The sequence below is a fragment of the Chanos chanos genome, chromosome 12, assembly GCF_902362185.1.
Source record: "Chanos chanos chromosome 12, fChaCha1.1, whole genome shotgun sequence".
In the NCBI taxonomy this organism is placed as follows: Eukaryota; Metazoa; Chordata; class Actinopteri; order Gonorynchiformes; family Chanidae; genus Chanos; species Chanos chanos.
The window spans coordinates 6244451-6267530 of NC_044506.1; the positions used below are offsets into that span (position 1 = coordinate 6244451).

A 23080-nucleotide genomic window follows, 5' to 3' on the forward strand; every position below is an offset into this window, starting at 1 on the left:
TAATGTAGCTCTACATTCTATCGGCAAATTTGAGTATTGTGGTGTTCTCTACATGACAGAAAATGCCTCTCAAAAATGAGAGAAAAGTATATTTAAGAGACAAAGTATCTACTAGTGTAGAGAACTGATCAAAATGTCCTTATAAAGTCTCTGTGTAGAAGCAGTTCTATAAGGAGCCTGCTTAACTGGTATAGAGACAAGAAAGCGTGTCAGAAATGTGTCTAAGCTGTAGGCCACATGACCTGATGAAGGCTTTTACAGGAATAAAGGTTTCGTTTATCATGTTTTCTGATTTTAAACATGCTTTCCATTTCTCTTTTGGTAAAAAAAAAAACCTCTAAGTTAAAAACAACTTTCCTTTACATAGCCAGCAGTCTGTTCTATTGAAACAATGTAAAGTATGCTGTTGATAAGGCGTGTCTATGCACATATGTGACTAAACTTTGACCAAGAAGCAATTGCCTTTTTAATCACATTATACTTCAGTAGCATCTGCACTGCACTCACATGTTTACACTAATCTATACACTTTATACTGTGAAGCTGCTACCTGACCGGCACTGTGCTGACATGTTTGCACTAATTTGTACACTTTATACTGCATTGCTGCTAATGTTTTCACACAAATCTGCCTAATGACTGCACTGCCACTTTAAAATCACAAGTCCAGACACATACACGGGTCTGTGCTCAGTTCTACAACCAGAGACAACTGAGACCGTGACCCAAGCACACACACCATACAGACAATGCCTTACTGCCTTTCACATGTCCATGTATCCTTTTTTTAAACTTTATATTCATATCTTTATATTTCTATAGTTTCTTTATATGTATATTTTAACATTTATATTTATATTTCTTCTATGTAGCTTGGTACTGCGCACTGAATCTCGTACATCTATAGTGACAATAAAGGTTTCGTATTTGTACTGTATCGCATTGTATCAGAAGCATCAGGTTTAAGTGACTGGCTTTGAAAGTTTCATTTTCTTCATCAAACTCACCAAACCAACAAACAGTTTTTAATAAAGCTCTTACAAATTAAATGAAATATTGTTTGTGCCGTAACCAAGATAAGATTTCTATGACAGGGCATGACAGCTTTCCAGATAGTTCTGATATGACTGTCTCTCTCTCCAGTAGTTCACTGCTCCGTGAACTCCGTTCCATCCCTTGATGTCATCGTCGTCATCATCATCATCATCATTACTATCCACAATCATAATCATTATCGTGATCATCATAGTCATAATCATAATAAGATGATGATGCTGGATAATGAAATTGTTAAGATGAAATCTAATCAACTCCGATTAGAACACAGATCGTAGCCTACACTATAAATCCGAATGTTCAAATAACGTAATTCTATTAAGTTGTGTAAACTTAAAGTGACCTTACAAGTTCTACTGACTTAAAAATTTTGAGTTGTTGTAACACATACCCAATTTTCAATTCTGTCAGCTAAGAACATTTGATTCATTTCAAGTAATTTCTGGATTAAGTTATATGAGTTCCGGATTATTAAATCACTATCATTTATAATGTTGGAGTTGCTACCATCTGTAATATAACGACGAACGCCTCTAAGTCAGAATCCCGTGTGCATATATTAATATAGTGCCGTTCAAATGAGGCGATGTTAGCGTTTACTTCTCCGCGAACTCGAAAATGAGAGGGCAAAGTGAGAAACGGTAACGCAACGCTCGTTTGCAGTTGTCTTTTCATTTTGTCAGATGCAGCGCGTTGATGTCGAAAATTTTATCGCAAATCAGACTTTGCCTCAGGTTTATCAACTTCGTCTTTTCGCTTAAACTGTACCGCTAAATCTGCATTCCGGTGCAGCTGGATGATCTGAACTGCTGATGTTATCAGTGAGATGGAGTTGAAACACAGAACTAATTTAGAAATTTCATCAAGTCATTAAGCCAGTCTCTGAGTTTAAAGTTTGTGTTGAGTTTCATTTTCTTAGTGTTTTGTGTTTGTATACCTTAATACACGATACATTGTACGCGCAGTCTTCTGAGGAGTCTCAGTGTGAAAATGTACGTAGGTATAAGTGAGATGAGGTGACAAAAGCGCAAGTAGAGGTATTTTGGCTAAAAAAAAATTACTCCAAGTTAAAATTTCTCTCCTGAGAAATATGAGTAAGACTGGAATAGTCACTCATTTACACTTTGCAAAAACGGTTGTCTGTTTAACTCGACTTAGAGTACTTTTTTTTTTAGAGAGAGTGCTTCTACTTTTACTTTTGCCATCTCTGTAAATGGGACTTGGAGAGAGCTTCATCTCAGGGATTCAAATGGCAGTAAAACTAGAAACTAATGTCCTTGGCCCAAATTATTATGCTGTATCCTACACAGTAACAATAATGAACATGTTTAAACATTTGACTGACACAAAACCACATGCCCGCCCACCTCTCTCTAATGGAAGAGGCATATGGAGGCACTGAGGTGGGGTCAGTCCAGGGTAGGATACAGCACGCAAGGTGATATTTTCCCTGTTGCCCAGCCAGGGATGACATTGCTTGTGATGTGAACGAGGTGATGTGGCCAGACCCTGACAGAAGTGTTTTCCCAATGATTGCAAGAGGTTCATTCATGAACAATGTGTCTAATGTAAGAAAGAGTGTGTAGTGTTTTGCAAACAGTGTGTTACAGAATTGCAAACAAAGTGCAAAGCAGAAAATGTGTTTGTAGTTTTGGTGCCTTTGTTTAAGACATGGTTGTAAAAGTTAAGGTTTTGGTGCTTTTGTATAGGCATTCACTTCCAGTGTGTAAGCAATCAGCAAAAACTCTCAAATCTTACCATAGCTGATCAGATGTCAAATTTGAATTTTAATTCCAAATGGAGAAGAGGAAAGACAGTCTTATGAGAACTACGGGACAGCTGTCATAGAAATCCTATCCTGGTTATGACATAAACAATGTTTCATTTCATTTAGGAGCTTTATTAAAGAGCTCATATTTGCTGGTTTTGAGAGTCTGATGAGCAGAGATGGTAAAAATAAAAGTAGAAATACTTTTGCTCTAAAACATTACTCTAGATAGATTTAAAATATCAGTTTAACTTAGAGTACTTTTTTTGGCAAGAGTACTTCTACTTTTACTTTTGCCATCTCTGTTGATGAGGAAAATGAAACTTAAGAAGCTGTTGACTTTAAACTGATGCTTCTGATGGCAGAAAAGAATGAGATCCAACAGGCATTTACCTTTGATCAAAGTTTAGTCTCCTCATAGACACACCCAAACCATAGCATCCTCATTCCTCTTTTCAATGCAACACATTGCTTGCTTTGTCATAGGAATATTATTTTTAGTTTAGAGTTGTTTTTTACTGAAAGAGAAACTGAGAGGACACTGGGATGTCTCCATCGTAGTCTTTTAAAATCAGAAAACGCTGATATGTCAGAACAAAACCGTGATTCCTGTCGAGTCACATTAAGTCATGTGTCCTACAGTTTAGACATATTTCTGATGCTCACTCTTGTCTGTATTACCAGTTAAGTGGGCTCCTTACAGAGCTGCTTGTACACAGAGACTTTATGAGAACTGTGCCTGGTACAGCTTTGTGTCAGTCAAATAGTTAAATATGTCCATCTGTCCATCTTACTCTGTATGATACGGCATAATAATTTGGGCCAAGGACGTTCGATTCCAGTTTTACTGTTATTTGAATCTCTGAGATGAAGTTCTCTACAGTCCCATCTACACCCATTTACACGTTCACCCATGTACGTTTTCACACTGAAACTCTATAGAGGACTCTGTGTGTGTGTGTGTGTGTGTGTGTGTGCGTGTGTGCGCACGTGCACGTATGCATACAATGAATGATGTATAAAGGTATGCAAACACAGAACAAAAACTGGCTTAATGGAATGCAAATTATGATTGGGGTTGGGGAGTCCGACGTAACATTATTGCTATAAATTGTTGAGACAGAGCAAGAGTTAGTTGACAACAACCGTTCTCCCGAGGGCAGGGTAGGATCACTATTGCTGGAAGACAATTTTGTTTGTGCCCTTTCTATACATAATTTGTGTTGCTATTTAGACTTACTGTATTAATCTGGTAAACATTTTTGGCAATAAAATGAAAAATATGCATATTCTAAAAAAAAAAACTAAAACAAAATAAAATGAATAAAAAGAAGAACAAAAAACAAAAATCAAAAAACAAAATTAGTCACAATAGAGGCTCTACCCTGCCCTTGTCTAAAGGGTTTAAAGGGACTGGGGACCTGGTAAGTTCTCACACACACACACACACACACACACACACAAACAAACTGATAAACAAACACATATTGACTGTTGTCTTATGATCATCCTAGGAAACTGGCAATATGGAAGAGCATTTCAACTCTGTGAGGTCACAGCAGCAGGAGACAGAAAATCCGTAAGTAAACTAATTGTAATAATACTGAAACAACACATAAATTCCAAGACATTGTACAAAAGAGATATATATACGTGTGTGTGTGTGTGTGTGTATGTATATATGTATATATGTATGTATGGAGAGAGAGAGAGAGAGAGAGAGACACGTGTGTGTGTCTGTGTGTGTGTATATGTGTGTATGTATGTTTGTATGTATTTAAGCAGTCAGTGCATTCAGTTATTGTCTTCAAATCTTTAACTTACTAATTACAAGCTTTGCTGTGATTTTTTGTGTATAACTATATTTAGAACTAATAAACTAAATTTAATTTTATTTATACAACAAGGGATGTTTAGGCAAGGCAAGGCATGTTTATTTATATTGCACAATTCATACACATTAGTAATTGAAAGTGGTTTACCGATGAACAGATAAAAGAACACAGAAAAATAAAAGATTAACAAGGAAGGATGAATAAAAGTACAAAGGAACACAAAATAATTAAATAATTTTAGAGAATAATAACAAAAAAAATTAAATAAATTTGGAAACAGAGTAACAATTATTCCTGTGAAGTAACAATAACTCCTGTAAGAATAACTCATGTAACACATAACTTCTCAATCACAATTAAGAATTCCTGTGAAGAGACCACCGACTGATCAAGACCTCCATCCTGAACCCCTCTCTGACAAGACAATATCAACTTTCTTCAGAATCACCAACCATAATGTCAATATTCTTTCATTGGACAATAGCTCTGATGATTTGAAAGAGATTTTACAATCTAAAGGATTAGTAATAAGAGAGAGCATAGGTCCAAATTTAAATCCGCGTTTTGTTAGGATATTTTCTCAACGCGCAAAGCTCTTAAACAATTCCAACAGAAAACTGATGCACAAGAAAACAGCTGATGAACATGTCAGTCTACTAAATTATTTAACATCCGTAAAGGACAAATGGATAGATGTCTGCGCTGATACTGAACACGTATTGTACAAGGATTTATCATATAAAGAAATACCTATGATTTTAAATCGTTCAGTATCCAAGTCAGCAAAGTCAAATTTTAATTCTGATAAACATATTATACGTAAAATGAAAAGATTCCATAGAATAGCCACTAAAGGCTTTAGAAAAACAAAGGATCAGAGGCAATATGCTTATGCAGTGTTGATACGGGCTAATGGCTCTAAAGAAAAAGTCATTGGACCCTACACGCCAGCTGATTGCTCTGATAAAGTCAGTGGAGAAGGAAAGAAAGAAAAAAGACATGTAAGAAAACATACTGAAGATTTAATTATTGAGAAGATTCTTAAAGAACTTGAAACAGCTACAGATATAAAGAGCATATGGATATATTCACATTATTGCCCATGTTTAGGAAGAAAAGATGATATACCTTGTATGATCCGTCTGTATCTGTTTGCTGTTTATTTAGGTGAGACATCTAAAATTAAAACAAATATTTTTTTTTCAGGACCCTATATTAGTAGCAATAAAATCCCAACAGACCAAATCATTCAATATTTGGAGAAAAATGATAAAGAATATCATGAAAAGTGCAGTATTATTACTCAGCGTCTGCATCGCAGAAAATTTGAATATGAATCTATAGAGTTAGATTATGGATTTATATATAAAGAGCTTCCAAAAAGCGCTAGAAAACCTGCGGCAACAGTAATAAAAAAATTAAAAAGATCAGTCCCCTCTTTAAAGAGCAACTATCGCTGTCATGAACAACGCATTGATAGTTTTTGTCTTGAGGTTGAAGCAACGTTAAGGGATGGATTTAGAGAGCAGAATATCACCCTGCCTGAGAGGGTCTGTGAGCAACTTCATGACCAGTTTCAGAGTATGAAGAATGCATTAAGGGAGTCATATGACACACTATTCAAAAAGACGATTTGTGAGGATGTCTTGCTGAAGGTGATTTTGCATTTTGTAGATGATATCAAGCGATGTGTTGACACAAAATGGCTGCCTCAGATCTTCCATGTTGACTTACCGGCTCCATCCTAATACTCCTTTTCTTAATAACATTTGAATGATTTATTTACTTTGTTTCAACACTGTTTTGGCTTTTATGGTGTTCTTTCACTTGAATAAATTTTTTCAAACTTTAAAAGGCATGCTGCTGGTCTCCTGTGATTATTGTTCATTGTGTCTTTGATAACTGCTCACACAGATACACACATGAATACCAAACCCATTGTGTTCATTTCTCAAAAAGAGTTGTTTTTTTCCCAAAAGATTCCTACAGTCTAATATTCCCTCTGGAACAACCAGTCAAAACACCAGGTAACTGAAGAATTAATTGGTAAAGATCTATAGGGAAATAATATGTTTATATTATATAGATAAAACAAACACTATAATCAAGAAAAAATGAAAGTGGAGTTAATCTGTCTCTTGTGAAATGTCCCTAAGTAAAAATAAAATAGTCACTTAGGCTTTACAAAAACGGTTGTCAGTTAAACTCAGAGTACTTTTTTTTGGCAAGATTACTTCTGCTTTTACTTTTGCCACTTCTGCATATAAACGACAATTCCTGTTGACGTACACAATACATCATACATGTTTTAATCATATACATGTTTTCATACTACATGTAGCATTTAGCCTCCGCCATCTTGGTTAGACTTTTTCTGGTACTCCCGCCTCTCCGGAACCTCACCTCTGCTGTCATCAGTGAACATTTGAGCCATCTGCTTCATTGCCATGTGACTAAGAATCTTTTTCTGGGTTTTCATTGCTATCTTCTTGAAAGTAAAGCCCTCTGTTTTGACTCGGGTTGGGGGGGGGGGTCCACACATGAGGGCGAAGAACGAGGCTGGCTGAGGACATTAATAAACGTAATCGTTTTAGTAGTTTAATTGATTCAGTCGGACACACAGTCAGACACCTAGGGGCAATTTTTTAGTATCTCCAGTTCACCTGACTTACATGTCTTTGGACTGTGGGAGGACACCGAAGCTCCCGGCGGAAACTCACGCAGACACGGGGAGAACATTCAAACCCCACCCTGGCCGCCCAGCCAGGATTCGAACCCAGGACCTTCTCGCTGTAGTGCGCCAGCATACAGGTGTCGCTAAAGTACTGAGGATTCTGAACCTTTTGCGTTTTCTTTATGTCGGATTGAATTTCATTTATATTCAGAACCAATCTTCTCTCTGCCTTTTGAAATTTGAGAGCTAGGCTGACATCTATTAAATACATACTGGGCTTACTGAACTGTTCTGACAGTGAGAGGAATCCATTTTTTTATCTTCTCCTTGGTTTGCTGTTGTATTTAACTTTTTTTTTGGCATTGGATTTAAATTAGCTTTAAATCCAATGCCAACTCTTATTTTCATCTAAACGCTTTTGCACGCACACACACACACACAAAACACAGAGTGTCCATTTCTGTGTTCCAGTAACCAATGGCTACACCTGAATACCTTGCGGAAAACTATAGGTCAGTTTTGACTGTATGACCTAACTGAATTTTGCTTGTTTTTCTTCCCACTTTTTTTTTTTCTTTTCAGTCATCCAACATGTGCTGATCTGTGCTCTCCGTTACCCCATTACAGAAACCGTTTCAGTGTGTTTCATTTGGGTGAACTAACAGAGCATCAAGGGAGAGACACTTTGGTGATGCTGACTCTCAGGAATTTTGTGAAAATAATATATGTATAAAGCCCGTTCCTCACAGCTCTGTGGAATGCAGGGGTTATATTTTGACTGTTCTCCTCGTGCGCTACAGAGAGTTTCAGATGAGACAGGGCAGTAATAATAATGATGTTTTAATTATTAATTAATAATGATGCAGTAATGTTTTGTGTGATGTTTTGCCTATTACTTTATTCTATATAATGACATTAAGGGTTATTATATGGGAGCAAAGAGAATGAAAGCAAAGAAAGATAACGGAAAACAGAAAAGACATTTTATTAGAAAATACCAGATTTAAAAAAAACCTAGTGTTAAAACCAACGTGAAAATGTGTGTAACAGCCACAGCTCCACTAAAATCACTCATCTCGTTATATCATCACATTAAAAAACACAAAAAAATTATACATTTAATACAGCAAAAGTATAAAAATAGTGTCACATCTGTAAAACAATGAATAGCCTGGTGTTGATTTCCAGGTTAAGGAGTTAGACGCCATCCTGCTACCTTGTTCTGATAATTTCTCGTGTAGCTAAGCGAACGAGTCCGTTGAAGTCAAACTGCAGGTATTTTCTCCAGTATCTCCGATCCCTGCCGTATATCTGAGCCGGATAACATGGACTTCCTGATGAGGAAACGAGAGACAGAGAGAATCAGAATGCATAAACACTGTTAGAAGAAAATATTTATTTACTCTAAGATGTAAAGGGAACGCAAAACCTCTCAGTTAACACAGAAAAGCAAAAAGAGGGAGACTAGCCGATGCCGTGGAATATTCTGGCCACTGCTCTTCCAGAAAACTTCTCATCGCTGTGGCTGCTCAGGAAGCCTCTGATGTCAGCACGGATCTGCTCCTCCCAGTCCCGCAACTGACAAATAAATTAACAAACAAACAAACAAAAGACAGTTCAAAACATTACAGTCCCTCAGTTTCATTATCTATGACAAGACATCAGCAGAGAGTCAAATCTTCCAGTCTGGTTCAGCTGAGGTTAAAAAAGGAACAAGCTGTACCATGACCCAGTGTATGTGCAACAGGACACAAATGATCTGACTCAAATTATGGACCAAAGTCCAGTAATAACTGTGGAAAACAAGGCCATTTAAGTCCATTAACTGTGATGTAACTCATTTGAATGGGTAGCAGCAGAGAAAATATAAGCAATAAAATCCATCCAGATATAAGAAGCAGAAGTGATACAGACTTTCATTTAGGACAGTGTGTGGAAGAATGCTGTGATAATAAGAGGAATGTGTATTTTTTATTAAGGGCAAGAAGCAATGCAGGTAAAATTGTGTGTGTGTGTGTTTTCGTTAAAATAACACTAAATATAAAGCATGTGTAGCATGCTTTCAAAAGTTTTTTAACTTAACTTGCATGCATTGTTATGAGGAAATATAACCGCTGCAAAACAAATATTTCTGCCAGAACAGACAATTAAAATATCATCACATCTCACTGAACTATACTCATAACCCTCATCTCTCTCTCTCGCACACACACACACACACACACATACACACACACACAGACCTTGCATTTGTTCAGGGTTTCTTCCTCCTCATCTTGGTCCTCCTGGTATTTCTTGCTGAAGTCCAAATCTCTCCTCTTCTCAAAATAATCGGCCAACAGGCCTTTCAGCTGCAGGCTTCTGTCCTCATCCAGCTCGTCCATACAGAAGCTACAGTTACGGAATGCAACACTGCACACGCGCACGCACACGCACACACACACGCACACACACACGCACACACACACGCACACACGCACGCACACACGCACGCACACCCGCACACATGCACGCACACGCACGCACACGCACACACACGCACACACACGCACACACAGAGCAGAAACGCCTTTTAATTTATGTTTTTCTTTTTTTTCCTGGAATGTTCTATTCATAAATCCTATCAGCATAACAAAAGTGATGGTGAACAACACCAGACCTAAAACAAAAGATAATTAGAAAACTGTTTTGGTTGGGGGCCAGTTTGAGTTTGGGTTTGGTTACAACCGCAGCTGAGAGCAGAATTTCAGCCTTCAGAGCTCTAGAGTTTATCTGTCACATTACACCTCACATTATGTGACCAGACCAGGTCATTATAGGTTAGGACAGACTCAAACAAACAAAAAAGAAAAGAAATAAACACCAACATGTACACAAACAAACAAACAAACAAATACAGAAAAGAGCGGGTCAGGTGACCTGCGGAAGGCTGTGAAACAGGCTCTCAGCTGGTAGAGCTGCGTTCTCTCCTGCGCTACGACGCGGCCGTGCAGGAACCCACACACCTCGTCCATCTCCTCCGCCGTCAGGTCGCCATAGGAACGGAAGTAGAAGGAGAGAGCGGAGAACTCCACGAGGATGCCGCTCCGCCCCGTGCCCCCGAACGAGGACCCTGAGGAGATTACGAGAAAAAGAGAACGACGTTATTTTTATTCGTATATGTTTTATCTACAGACAGGCACAGTATGATCAACTAATCATCATTAATGAGCATAACGAAGTCTCCTAACGACCACTGAGAGTCACTGCCCTACGGTACACACTATTCTATGGCATATGTATACTGAGGTATAGCAATGAATAGAGATTTCCTGCTCTTTAAAAAGAAAAAGAAAAGCTCCTCCCCTTTAAAAACTAAACTACTACACATGGTATATTTTTGTGGGTATTGAAATGGACAGAGATTCAGTGTGTTTTTGTCTCCCTTTCTGGACCATTCATAATGGGACAAGTTTTCGACTGGGTATCTGGTCATTGTTGGATGGAGAGCATGTTTAGACTATGCATGGATCCAAGCCCAGATTCATGAGAGTCGAGTTCTATGGGTGATTCTAAGAGAAACACGTTGTGGTAATTTCATGATTATAGACCTGTACATGTTCAAAGTCAAAGCGTTTATTGTCATATAGTTAAAACAAGTTTTCCCCATACAATAACATTCTTACTTTGCCCTCCACTCTGAACGCCGTTTATCAGAGAAACACGTTAGAGATAAAGGAAAATAATAAAAAATACAAATATCAGGAGAAGAACATTATGTACAAGAAAAACCAGGTATAAGAAAGTAGAGCTAGAGGAAATAATAGATATCTAAGGAACTCTATGTACAACACTCTATACACGTTTTGTGATAAATAACAAAATGTGTGATTTACAGAGAATATTTCCAATGGCCTGAAAAGAGCCTCTCTCTCTCTCTCAAACACACAGACACACACCTGTCTCTGTCTCTCTCCCTCTCTCTAAAACACACAGACACACACCTCAGTCTCTCTCTCTCTCTCTAAAACACACAGACACACACCTCTGTCAGTGCTCCACTGGAGTTGTCGGAGTCCTCGTTTGACCAGTGGTACCTGCCAGCCCATGGTGTCAGCCAGCTCCACCACGTCAAACTCCAGAGAGCTGCACCCCTCCACCTTCTCTCCAGCCATCCGTTTCCGTGCCAACACCACGGCGACCGGGGGGCACCTGATAGGCATAAACACACAACAAACACTCACTCATGACCTAAGTATGCAGCTTTAAATCTGCATTATTTTGACACTTCCTCAGTCAGGCAAAAATGAATCTGTTTTAAGCAAATTCTATAAATGCTTGAGTTAAAAATAACTGTACACATATTATATCTTCTGCTTAAACTTGCTTATAAGACAGATCCATGGTAAATGAACAGAGAGAAGCATCTACAATGTAAAATTTACAGTACTGATCAACATACACATTTCAGAGATAAACACAGACACATACAACAGACAAGTCAACAATATTGCACTCACAAAAATAGTTCTGGATGCATAGGAATCTCTGGACCTCTCTAACTCTTTCACACAAACACACTAAAAAGCACTCACACACACACACACACACACACACACACACACTCACACTCTCTCGTACACACTCACGTACAGTTTAGTGAGCCTGCGAAGTTGTGGTGGTCCTCCGTAGCACGCTAGCCGACAGACTGAGAGAGTCGGGTGTAGCAACTCCACCCACCTCTGAGGGTGTAGCTCCAGGTAACAGAGGAGAGTCTCCAGCCCTGAAAGCACACACACACACAAACACAAACACACAAATCAAACACATGCCTTTCAAAGCAATGCATATAAGCCTCTATATGGCTCATTTCTCCCTCAGCTTTCACAGAGATCATTCTCCAGTAAGAGAGAATCTGTAACCAACTTCAGTTACACTTCACACTGAGTATTATATTTAAGATACACAGCTCTGAGAACAGCCCTTGCGGTGTGTGAAGCAGTTTACATTTGGAAATCTAAAGTTGAAATCACCCTGAGTCAGTTTCACTATTTACCTTCCTCTGTAATGTCCAAGCCATCTACTGTCTCCTGTATGGGGATAGCTCTCTCGTGCGTATGACACACTCGTTCCTTTGGCACACTCGTGACACACTCGTTCTCTCCCTCCCTCTCTCCTTTCTCTTCATTTCCTTTCTTCTCATCCTCATTTAGGTCGTCTGGGTTCTTCTCCCCACTCTGTGGAGTAATGGACTCTTCCAGCTCCCCCCCTTCAGCCTGTTCTGTTGGTACATCCCCTTCCTCTTGTCCATTCACTGGAAGTCTCTGTGCCTTTGTCTGTAACTGCTGCTCAGCCAGGGTTCCATCGCAGCTGTCCATCAACTCCAGCATCTCTGAGTCATCAACTTCCACCGCCTGCTGGAGATACAGACAAAGACACAGACACAGACACAGACAGACACATTCAGGTTGCAGCTGAACTAATTCCTTTGAGAAACTATTATACACTGATTTGATTTCTTCAATCACATATTTATTGACCAGGGACAGCAATAGGTTCTGTGGATGGAAAAACTATCAGCTAGTGAACTAAGTTATATTCGTAATCCCTGGAGAGGAGTCAACTGAACCAACAAAAACACAAATCAAATGTATAAGGCACAGCCAGTGACAACACAATCGTTACAAATAACGTCACAATAACAGTCTTACAAAGACGCGTCTTGCCGCCTTACTTTGGCCAAGTCCTGGTGTTTCTGATGGATCTGCTTGCACTTGCAGGGAGGGAAGACCTTCTGCACCAGCTTCTTCACCGTGATGTAATCCACCGTGTCTGCGTATACGTGCCTGCGCAGTTCGTGCAGGTCTGCGCCCTATGCGCAGCAGAGCGACAGGCAAAGACAGTGAGTGGTGGAGAAATAGAGGTTGAGACAGCAGCACTGCAGTTTAACCTCCCTGTTTAGCAGAAGAGTCTCAATAAGAAGCAAATACTGTATCTGATACATTAAAAAAAACAACCCAAACAGGAGCAGACTAATGCTTCTCATACAAATAAGGTGCTTTTAAAAAAAAAAAAATCGTACTAGTTCTGTAACCTGCGAATGAATACAGAGCTAACCAGCGGGTCACGACCGGGCGCATGGATAAACCGATAGAGGAATGAGCGAACGGGTGCGCGGTGTTTTTACCTCCGGATCCAGGAACAGGTGGCAGTGGGCCGGTTTTCCATCTCTGCCGGCTCGGCCGATCTCCTGCACGTAGCTCTCGAAGCTCCTGGGCATGTTGTAGTGGACGATGCCGCGCACGTCCGACTTATCCAGGCCCATTCCGAACGCTACCGTGGCAACCACCACCCGAAGCTCCCCGCACATGAAGTTGTTCTGGACCCGACGCCTTTCCGACGCCGACATCCCGGCGTGGTACGACTCCGCGATCCACTTCAGAGGCTTCCGTATCTTTTTCCTCGCTGTTTTCATTTTTGTTTTTTATGGAATAAAAAAAACCTCACATAAGTACCTCACATCTCTCAGCAGAGACTTCTCAACCAGTCATAAAGCATCTGTAAGATGTATGCTCGTAAACATCGATGTTTCTACATCCCTTCACTAAGAGTCCCCTGCCCTGCATGTTTGAGGAATAAGGCTTTGATTGACATGGCGTAGCAGCAGTAGCCTAGCGGTGAGGGAAACAGCCCAGTAACAAGAAGATCCTGGGTCAGCTCTCTGCTAGTGTGCCCTCTGACCAGAGCATTTAACTGTACATTATGTGCCCTCTGACCAGAGCATTTAACTGTACATTATGTGACCTCTGACCAGAGCATTTAACTGTACATTATATGACCTCTGACCAGAGCATTTAACTGTACATTATGTGACCTCTGACAGAGCACAAATCATGAGTGTGGCTTTGGAGCATTGGCTAAATGAACGAATACAATCATCCGATGTTCCGCTGATGGACTGAGTCAGCAACGCCAGTGCTTAAACCGAACCTAAAATGCCGAGGTCAGGGAAGCCTGCATGGAGAAACACATGCGGACACACACGTGATCCGGTTCACAGAGGCTCTTACCGAGGGCTTTCTTCTTCTTCCCCACCGGGTTGTCGTCTGGATCCTCTGTGACTGGACACGAGGACCGCCTCAGCAGCACCCCCTGCAGGCAGGTGCGCAGTAGCGCGGCGATGCGAGACGTCTCCTCTCGTCTGGTGCAGTAAACTATGATGGACTCCAGCGCCCCAAACCTCTCGCCTTTCAGCAGAGAAACCAGAGCCTAGACACACAAGACCACACACACCACATGTTTATTCAAACATACTACTCCTCTGAAAAAAACACCTGGCCAGAGAGTTCCAGGAGAAGCAGCTGGCCTTGTTTCATATAGTGCGTGCTCTGGGTTTGATATCTCTCCGTCTATCGCCCGGGAGATGCAGTATAGACACGCTGGGCTTATCAGGTGCAGTGATTAAATGGTCCAGTGTGTAGACTGGGGTCTGCAGGGTACCTGGTCCTTGTCTCTGTCCATGGACACAGACAGATGCAGATTCGGGGGTACGGCGGCCGAGCGGACCGCGATGCCGTCCTGATCGCCGATGTCCAGGTGACGAGCGATGTCCAAGGCCGTGGAGAGCGTCGCCGTGGCCGTAAGACCCAGGAGGCATCGCACACCCAACCGCTCCCTTAACACCTGTGTGGACACACACGCACACACACGCACACACACACGCACGCACACGCGCGCGCACACGCACGCGCACACACACAGACCAGACAATAGATTTGACAGCCATATCTCTGTATGTGTAATGGCGCCATCTGTATGTGTGAATGGTGAGTATTTGCAGGCACAGACAACACACATGGACATTACCACACGTATTCTTCACAAAGAGAACACCTTAATGTTTTTTCATTAACTGATATTAATACCTTAATTTTTTTACTAACCACATGTTGTGTCAATTTGCAGCAATATATTGTGGGGAATAGCTGCTCATCAATTGCGATGGTTTATCAAAGAATATAACAAGACAGGTTTTTTTTTTTTTACAAGTGTTCCATCAGGAACTGGTGACGCTTTATACGTCTTCAGACAGAGGGGTTTCACTCCCTTGTTATTCACATGCAAGTAGCATGTGTGTCAAAAAAGATTTTTCACCTTGCAGAGTCTGAGGTAGCAGGGTCTGAAGTTGTGTGACCACTCAGACACACAGTGAGCCTCGTCAATACAGGCAAACGCCACCGGGGGGAGCTGGTCAGCAGGAGGCAGACAACCAGAGCTGGACTGACCTCCACCAACCAGAGCCTCAGGAGACAGGAGCAGCACGTGCACCTGCCCCGCCTTAACCTACACACGCATGCGGATACACGTTAACACAAACACATACATACATACATATAAACACACACACATACACACACACACATATGCATACAGAAACAGACAAAGACACACACATGACAGCTGTTACTATAGAGAATGGGAACCTTTCAAATATACACATTTTACATCTCACGATGTGAAGATGTAAGGCCCGCTTGAAAAAAGAAAACAGCACCTTTTCTATGGCTGTCTCCCTCTGTTTCTGGGACATGTTGGAGTGAATGCATGCGGCCTTCAGCTTCGGTGGCAGTCCAGACAGCTTCAAGAAGAAGAGTATAATGCACATATTATTTACAAAAACACCTCTAAAAATCTACAGATGGAAAAACTAATTCAGACAAATTATGGCTTCATTTTTTTCTGGTAAAAAGTTGTTTACAACTGAAAGAAATGTCTTTGACTTTTTGAAGTACTTAGTAAATCAATACAGCTGCGTCAACTGAATGAGCTGATTAAAACAGTTTGAAAGACAGTCGTACCTGATCGTCCATCAGCGACACCAGCGGTGACACGACCAGGGTGATGCACTTTGACCTTTGGGCGTAAAGGTAAGCGGGCAGCTGGTAGCAAAGAGATTTACCCATGCCAGTGGAGAGGACCACCAGAGTGGACAAACCTGAACAAAAACAAACAAACAAACAAACAAATAAGGGAGGATTATCAGTCAACTACCTGATATTTCTTTTCTTGCCTCATTATCCTGACTCTTAGCTTGGTGCCTTTCATATAAATCATACTCTGCAAAAGCCCTGATTTTGTTGATTTGGTTAGAATTTTATTCTATGCAATGCACTGACATAACTATGTAAAGTGGGTGGAGAGGTTATGTAGCACATCTACAAAAAGACAACACACACACACTTACACAAACACCCGCACACAGTCAAACACACTCACACGCACACAGAGTTTACCTGAGAGGATTCTCATGATGGCAGTCTCTTGGCCAGGTCTGAATGACTTATAGCCAAAATCCCTCAGAGCTTCATAAACCTCTGGAGGCACAGCTACACACACACACACACACACACACACACACACACACACACACAAGAACTCATCACAAAAGACACAAAGTTTTCCATGTGATGGCATCAAGGCATGATTTTGTACAAGGTGGAGTCAGAGTCTAACCTGCACAAAGCTTTACTGTTATAGACATGTTAACATAGTGCTGTGTTTTACTGTTATAGACATGTTAACATAGTGCTGTGTTTTACTGTTATAGACATGTTAACATAGTGCTGTGTTTTACTGTTATAGACATGTCAACATTGTGCTGTGTTTTACTGTTATAGACATGTTAACATAGTGCTGTGTGTGGAGCCTCATACACACCTCTCTGGTAAGACACATGTCAGTAAACATTCTACAGACACACAATGCTAGCCATGCATTGTGAGACACTGAGAGACTGAGCCCAAAGCTTTGGCCTTTGTGTTGTTGGAAACCTGTCTGTTATTTCAGTAACTTGCCCAGAAATAAAGGAGACGGTAAAAGTCGCGTTGTTTTTCTGAGCTTTGGGCGAATACGTCATCGTCGAACGACAGCAAGTGAGGTGACTCACTCGACAGTGCAATAACATAAGCGTGAACTGATTGGTCCCGCGACTCTACCTTGCACTTTCCCGTCCACTCCTGGCCTATAGAGAGGCTCCATGGGAGGTGGAGGGGCGGGACGTTCGTAATCTGGCCTTATCACATTCAGCAGGATCTCCTCTCCTCTGTCCTGCTCGTCAGGGTCATCGACAGCGCTGGGAGTCATCACTGAATGCAGAGAGAAGCATGCCCAGTGAGGTCAATGTTAGCCAGGACACGCCCACTGAGGTCAAGAGGACCCAGACCTCGTACATTCAGTGGACCTGACATCAAATCCATCAGGGCTGTTGAGGTGTTTACTAAGTGCCTGATGAGTAACAAGGCCAGTGATTGGTCCGAGTACTGGTTCTGAACCCAATCATTTGCGATTTAACTGGTTTTGTAGACTCTAATGAATTTAACACATGTTTCAAGTAAAATTTAGCCCTACACTTTAAGGAGTTTGAATGGCGTTGTCTCACCCTTGCACTTGATTCACAAAATGATGTTACACACAAACCTGACCAAAAGAGGTTTTAACCCAGCTTGAGAAGGTAGAGAGTAAGTTTGGGTTCATGAGTATTGACTAAGAGATCAAACTATAAAACAGAATCCACCGACACGCCCTTCATCACACACTCTTTATGTGTGGTTGTGTTTGCTCACCAATAGGGTCGGAGCGCAGGGTTCCAGTTGCCCGGGCAACCTCCTCTAAGGTAGGTAGTTCAAAAGGCTCCTCTTCTTCAGCGGGATTGTCCTGACCTTGAGCGCCATCTACTGGAGGAGCAGGAACTGTGGCAGAATATTTTTGACATACATTAGTAAACCGGAAGGGGGCAGGGAAGGGGGTGTTTCACGAGAACTAGGACCCAAAATATTCAAAATATCCATGACTGCTCAGATTTGACTGAAATTTGACACAGGGAAATTTACTTATGGGAACACTTTTTTTAATTGTTGTAGGTTTCACCGTTGAACCATTAGAAAGAAAACACTAAACAAAGTTGTGGATTAGATGCTTTTGGTACGTATATAGCCTTCGTATAAAACATTATTATTTCTGAACATAGCTGAGGCAATCTCTGTGTCATTTCACTCCATGAAATTTGCCGTTTAAGTCCTTGTATTGCATTCTCTATACTTACAAAAATATAAAAACAGTACTTTTTATCATTATTATTTATTTATTTTTAATTAAATTATAAACATTATTGTTCCAGGAGTACCCGGTTTAATGTTTATTAGTTGACAACATGTTGAACTATTTGGAGTGGGATATCTGGTATTTTAAACCCATTTTGTGAGAGGGTGGGATCATCCCAGTGTATTACAACCATGTGGTGGGCTCAGTAAAGAGGTAACACAGACAAAAAAAAGATGAAGGAGATTAAAAAAAAAAAAAAGGCTTTGTCCCTCCACCAAATAAACCTGAAGCACATCAGAGTCAGAATAATGCATGACCTCTTTACATATATGGGACTGTACACTTTCAGTTCACATCTGCTCCTGTTTGTTTTCGAGGGTTGAAAAGAGGAGTGTGTACCTCCACAACGCAGAGAGTGTCAACAATCCATACTTTGTGTTTTCTCAATAATGATTTGTGACCACATCATAAAACTGATATAGAAATCGTGCCTTGTAAGGAAGTTTCCCAGAGGAAGATTTCCGAAAAATCTGAGACCGAATGGAATTTTGGGATTTCAAGATTCCCATGGAATACCCCACTGGCAACGTGAGCAGGGGAGTTACAGGGTAACACATATCACAGAAAGACACCCTTATCTCTCCCCATCAAGTGTGTCTGCTCTTTTAAGGATCTTCGACCACAAAATAAACCCTCCCTGAATTCTAACATACTGTAAGATCCCAGTTACAGTTTGTAGGGCTACAGAAGCATTACAAAAACATTTATGTAAAGCAGGTATTTTCTTGTATCCCCATCTCAGACTCAGCTTTGCATCTGACTGACTCTTCTAGAACTGACTATATGGTAATGGTTCTCTTTCATTTCCCTTTGTGGTAATTGAAACCCGGACCTCATGCTAAGCAAAACCCTGTGTTTACTGAATTTCAGCTGGTTTGGTTTCAGACCTCGACCACGGCAGTCTCGTGCCCAGTGTCCTGTTCCTCCGCACTTGTAGCAGCTGTCGCCTTGACGACTGAAACCTCCGAATCTCCCTCCGCCCCTACCTGCACCTCCTCCAAACCGCTCGCCTTTCAGCTGAAACTTCTGCATGTACATCTGAAACACACACACACACACGTGCTGTTTACAGTAAATCACAAACATACTGATGTGACTCAATTCAAATACGTACTCACAACACAACAGACAAACCACACAACTACAATATACACTGCACAGTTCTCTTTGAAATATTCATGTACTTCAAAGTGTAAGTCCAAAACTGAGGTAAACACTATTTTACATCTGTGAGTATTTGTTGCATATTTCATGGCAAGCTCTTAAAAACACTGCTCACCTGTTTCCTTAACGCAGCACCCCTCAGAGCAAATCCTTTGACGTGAGACTTCTTCTTCAAATTAATTTTAACGAAATTTCCATTCGAGTTCTTTGTTGGTCTAGTGATTTGGGGGTAAACAAACAAAAACATAATTAAGAGAACTTCCTTAATGCAGCGTTCAACTCAGAGTACGTCCTCCACAGCCACTGAGCGAAAAGCCAGCGTCACAGAGGAGCACTAATTAATACAGTGTGTTAAGGCAAATGAAGATGAACAAACGGTATGGGTCGGTTCTGATGAACACCCACCGGATCCAGCCTGCGCTCTTCACTCTGGCTGAGGAGGCTCTCTCCTTATCTTCCTCCACCTCACCGAGCAGGTTCTCCTGCGGAATTCTTCGCTTTTTGGTGGCCTCTGCCTTCCCTGTGCCAGTGGCGTCTCCAGGGTAACCCTCTCCTTCTTCTGTTTCTTTTCCTTTATTCTTCCTTCGTTTTTTCGGGGGGTTCTCTCCGGCGGCCTCTCCTTTTCTGGTCCTCCCCCTCTTCTTGGCCGTTTCACCGTTTTCCCCCGCGCGCGTTTCGTCCTCTTTGTCGTCAGTTTCTCTCCGTCTTTTCTTTCCCGTTTTCTTCCCATCGTCGTCATCGTCGGCCTGCGAGTTCTGCCCTTTCTCAGCGGCTTTTTTGGCCCGGGGTCGGGGTCTCTTGACATCTCTGACGGGACTGGACTCTTCCGGTTCCATTTGGGTTTCTCCAGTAGGACCAGATCCAGATTCTCTGTCTTCCCTTCCAACGTCAGGTCTTAAGGTAGAGTCCACCCCACTGTTCTGTACGCAGGGGCTGTCTGTTGGGGAGATCGCACAGCCAATCTGTGTCCCGTCACCAAAAGGCTGTGACCTCATAGACGTGATCTTGTCTGGAGGGGTCACACTAACGGGGTTGTCATTTGTCACATTTTCACTTTTTCCATTACTGTGTGGAACACAGTTCTTTTCTGTGGGCCCCAGGTTGCCAACAGCTGGCTTTTCAAAGTCACCGAGCTCGTCAAAGACCTGACAACGCTGCAGCCAGCCGCTGTCGACAGAGGCCAGCCTCTTAGTCACGGAGTGTCTCAGCAACTGGGTCTTGGGGGTCTGCTTGTTTGAGGTAGCCATAGCAAGTGAACTGGATTTAGAGGGCGTGAATACAGGAAGAGGTTCGGTTGGTTCTTCCAGCCAATCAGCAGTGGTGGTCTGTGCTGGTGAGGCCAGGGGGGTGGGAGATGTGTTGGCTGGTTTTGGTTGGGGGGATTCTGCCTCTGCAGGTGTTGAACGGGCCACTTCATTGTCCTTCCATGACTTCAGAGGCGTTCGACCTGGAGTGAAAGATTTCTTTAAAGACAATGGCCTGTCCTAAAATTGAAACAGAGGGAACAAAAAAAGAATTCCACGTCAAATAACCAGCAAATCTGTCTTTTAAAACACTATGCAAAAATAAATAAAAAACCAAACAAACAAACAAATAAATAAATAAATAAAGGAGCCATCATACAACTTGAAACAGTCCATATATTATGAAATAACTCAGTAAAGAGTACATATATTCAAACCTGGATTGAACATATTTGATATCTGATAAATAATCTTAATTTTATGTCTTGGCAGTTACATTCTCTGCAGAATTCAAATATTTATGCGTTACTGCAATACCTTTGTTAGAGCTCCAAGATTGGATTTCAGCTTCATGCCAAAGTATTGGGCAGAGGCCTGCAGGGAATCTCTCTCCTTCGATGTCAGTTTTGGGGCAACGACTGGCATATTTTTTCTGTTCAGATGAGACCCCCAACACCCTGAATCCTTCAGAGAGAGAGAGTGCTAGTATTACCATTGTGCATATTACATATGGACTGTTCCTATTCTTTCTATATTAAATTAAACATTGTTAATATGACCAGGCGAATAAATTCAGCATCAGAACATGTTTATGGTGCGTAATAAATAGAGTGTTTCGTCTCGCGCTTACAGTAGGTGAAATCTCGTTCGGGGGATGATGCTCGTGGCCAGTGCTCCCTTTTTCTTTTGCCGCCTTGAGTGTCCGATATTCCATGTAGAGCTCTTTACGAGAAAGTATATAAAAATCCAAGCCATAATAAAACGCAACCACAAATGCCATTTCAAAAGGAAACATGAAACCTTTACAGTAGTAGGCCTACATTTTAAGGGCTTAACAGGAAACCAGTTTACTTACTTTTAGTTTCCTCGGGAGCTCTGTCAATATCATCCTTGAAGAGAAAATCACATCCGCATTTAAACCAAAGTTTTAAAAGTAGAGGTAAACTATTGGAAGACTACAATGTGATCCTCGGATCACGACAGCAGTCACAGAGTATTGGCAATACATAACTTATAAGCCTGGTACAACACGTTAGTGACCGAAAACATTGTGAACAATACCAGCTTTAGTAAATGAGGTTCACGATGTCCTTTTACACAGAAATAGAATGAGAACGTTAGTAAACATGATGCAAGTAAAAGACCGTTAGGACGAGAACACCTCATATAGAACACGCACTTACTTTGTTGGGCTTCCTGTTATGAACCAACATAAATGCATGCTCCCACTTCTTCAAATGAATTTTTACATCGTTATATCGGTCCATTGTTTTGACAGTAAATTTTGTCACTAAGTTATCTCTGTCTTCAGCTGGGCACTAGAAATCCAGCGAATCAAGTTTGCTATCAACAAAGCGAATCTCGTTCGTTTATTCCATAAACAGTAAAAGTCTAAGATTGTCGACACAATTACCTGTACAAATCTGTTTTGTATTCTTACAAAATAGGGCTAAACAAGTCCTTAAGAGACATTGGGCAAATCAATTCAAAATATATATGTGGCTATATGCGGCTTTAAATTGAGCGCGCCCAAATGTCAACTACATCAAAACTTTCCTGTTTATTTCCGGGTCAAAATAAAAGTCATAATTTGAACAAGACGTCAAATATAATATCGGAGCAATAGAGTTACAACGTGAGAGATGACTCCATACAGATATTTTTTACATGATAATTGAAAAAAATGAAAGCCTGATATCCAGGTCTCTGAATCCAAAGATATTCGGCGCCATTCGTTGCTTATGTGTTTTGGTTACACAGAAATAAAATTCTTTGTAATTTTAACAAAAGGAATTCCTGCGCAGCATGACTGGCTGATCGATTTTTCTCTAACGCATAAACTTTATATAGTTTGCTTTTAAACATCTTCAACTGCTCATCAGAAATCTGTTTCAAATGATTTTTGTAAAAAGTCGAAGACTTTTCTAAAGCAAAACACAAAAGGGGAACCGTGCACTTGAGTCAGCTGACCAACGAGAGA

The 23080-nt window shown here is 41.1% G+C and overlaps 1 protein-coding gene across 1 annotated transcript; it reads right to left on the minus strand.

Moving 5' to 3' along the window:
- Positions 1 to 8545: 8545 nt before the first annotated feature.
- On the minus strand, positions 8546 to 22367 carry recql4 (RecQ helicase-like 4). Its single transcript, XM_030788428.1, has 25 exons — positions 22284 to 22367; positions 21956 to 21989; positions 21731 to 21822; positions 21418 to 21564; positions 20042 to 21120; positions 19752 to 19851; positions 19360 to 19510; positions 17935 to 18060; positions 17308 to 17457; positions 16606 to 16698; positions 16171 to 16307; positions 15867 to 15950; positions 15467 to 15655; positions 14813 to 14995; positions 14383 to 14581; positions 13500 to 13777; positions 13047 to 13184; positions 12684 to 12726; positions 12369 to 12581; positions 11966 to 12095; positions 11358 to 11524; positions 10253 to 10445; positions 9577 to 9745; positions 8803 to 8911; positions 8546 to 8667 (listed from the first exon to the last, which is right to left on the minus strand). The coding sequence occupies exons 1-25, from the start codon at positions 22365 to 22367 to the stop codon at positions 8546 to 8548; spliced, it is 4410 nt and encodes a 1469-aa protein (XP_030644288.1).
- Positions 22368 to 23080: the final 713 nt, after the last annotated feature.

Excerpts from the sequence above, each read along its gene's own strand:
- recql4 (XM_030788428.1), bottom strand. The coding sequence starts at position 22,367 with ATGGACCGATATAACGATGTAAAAATTCATTTGAAGAAGTGGGAGCAT. Across the intron at positions 15,656-15,866 it reads GGGAGACAGCCATAGAAAAG|GTTAAGGCGGGGCAGGTGCA; the intron begins GTGCTGTTTTCT and ends ATGCGTGTGTAG. Across the intron at positions 13,778-14,382 it reads GAAGAAGAAGAAAGCCCTCG|CGAGGAAAAAGATACGGAAG; the intron begins GTAAGAGCCTCT and ends AAATGAAAACAG.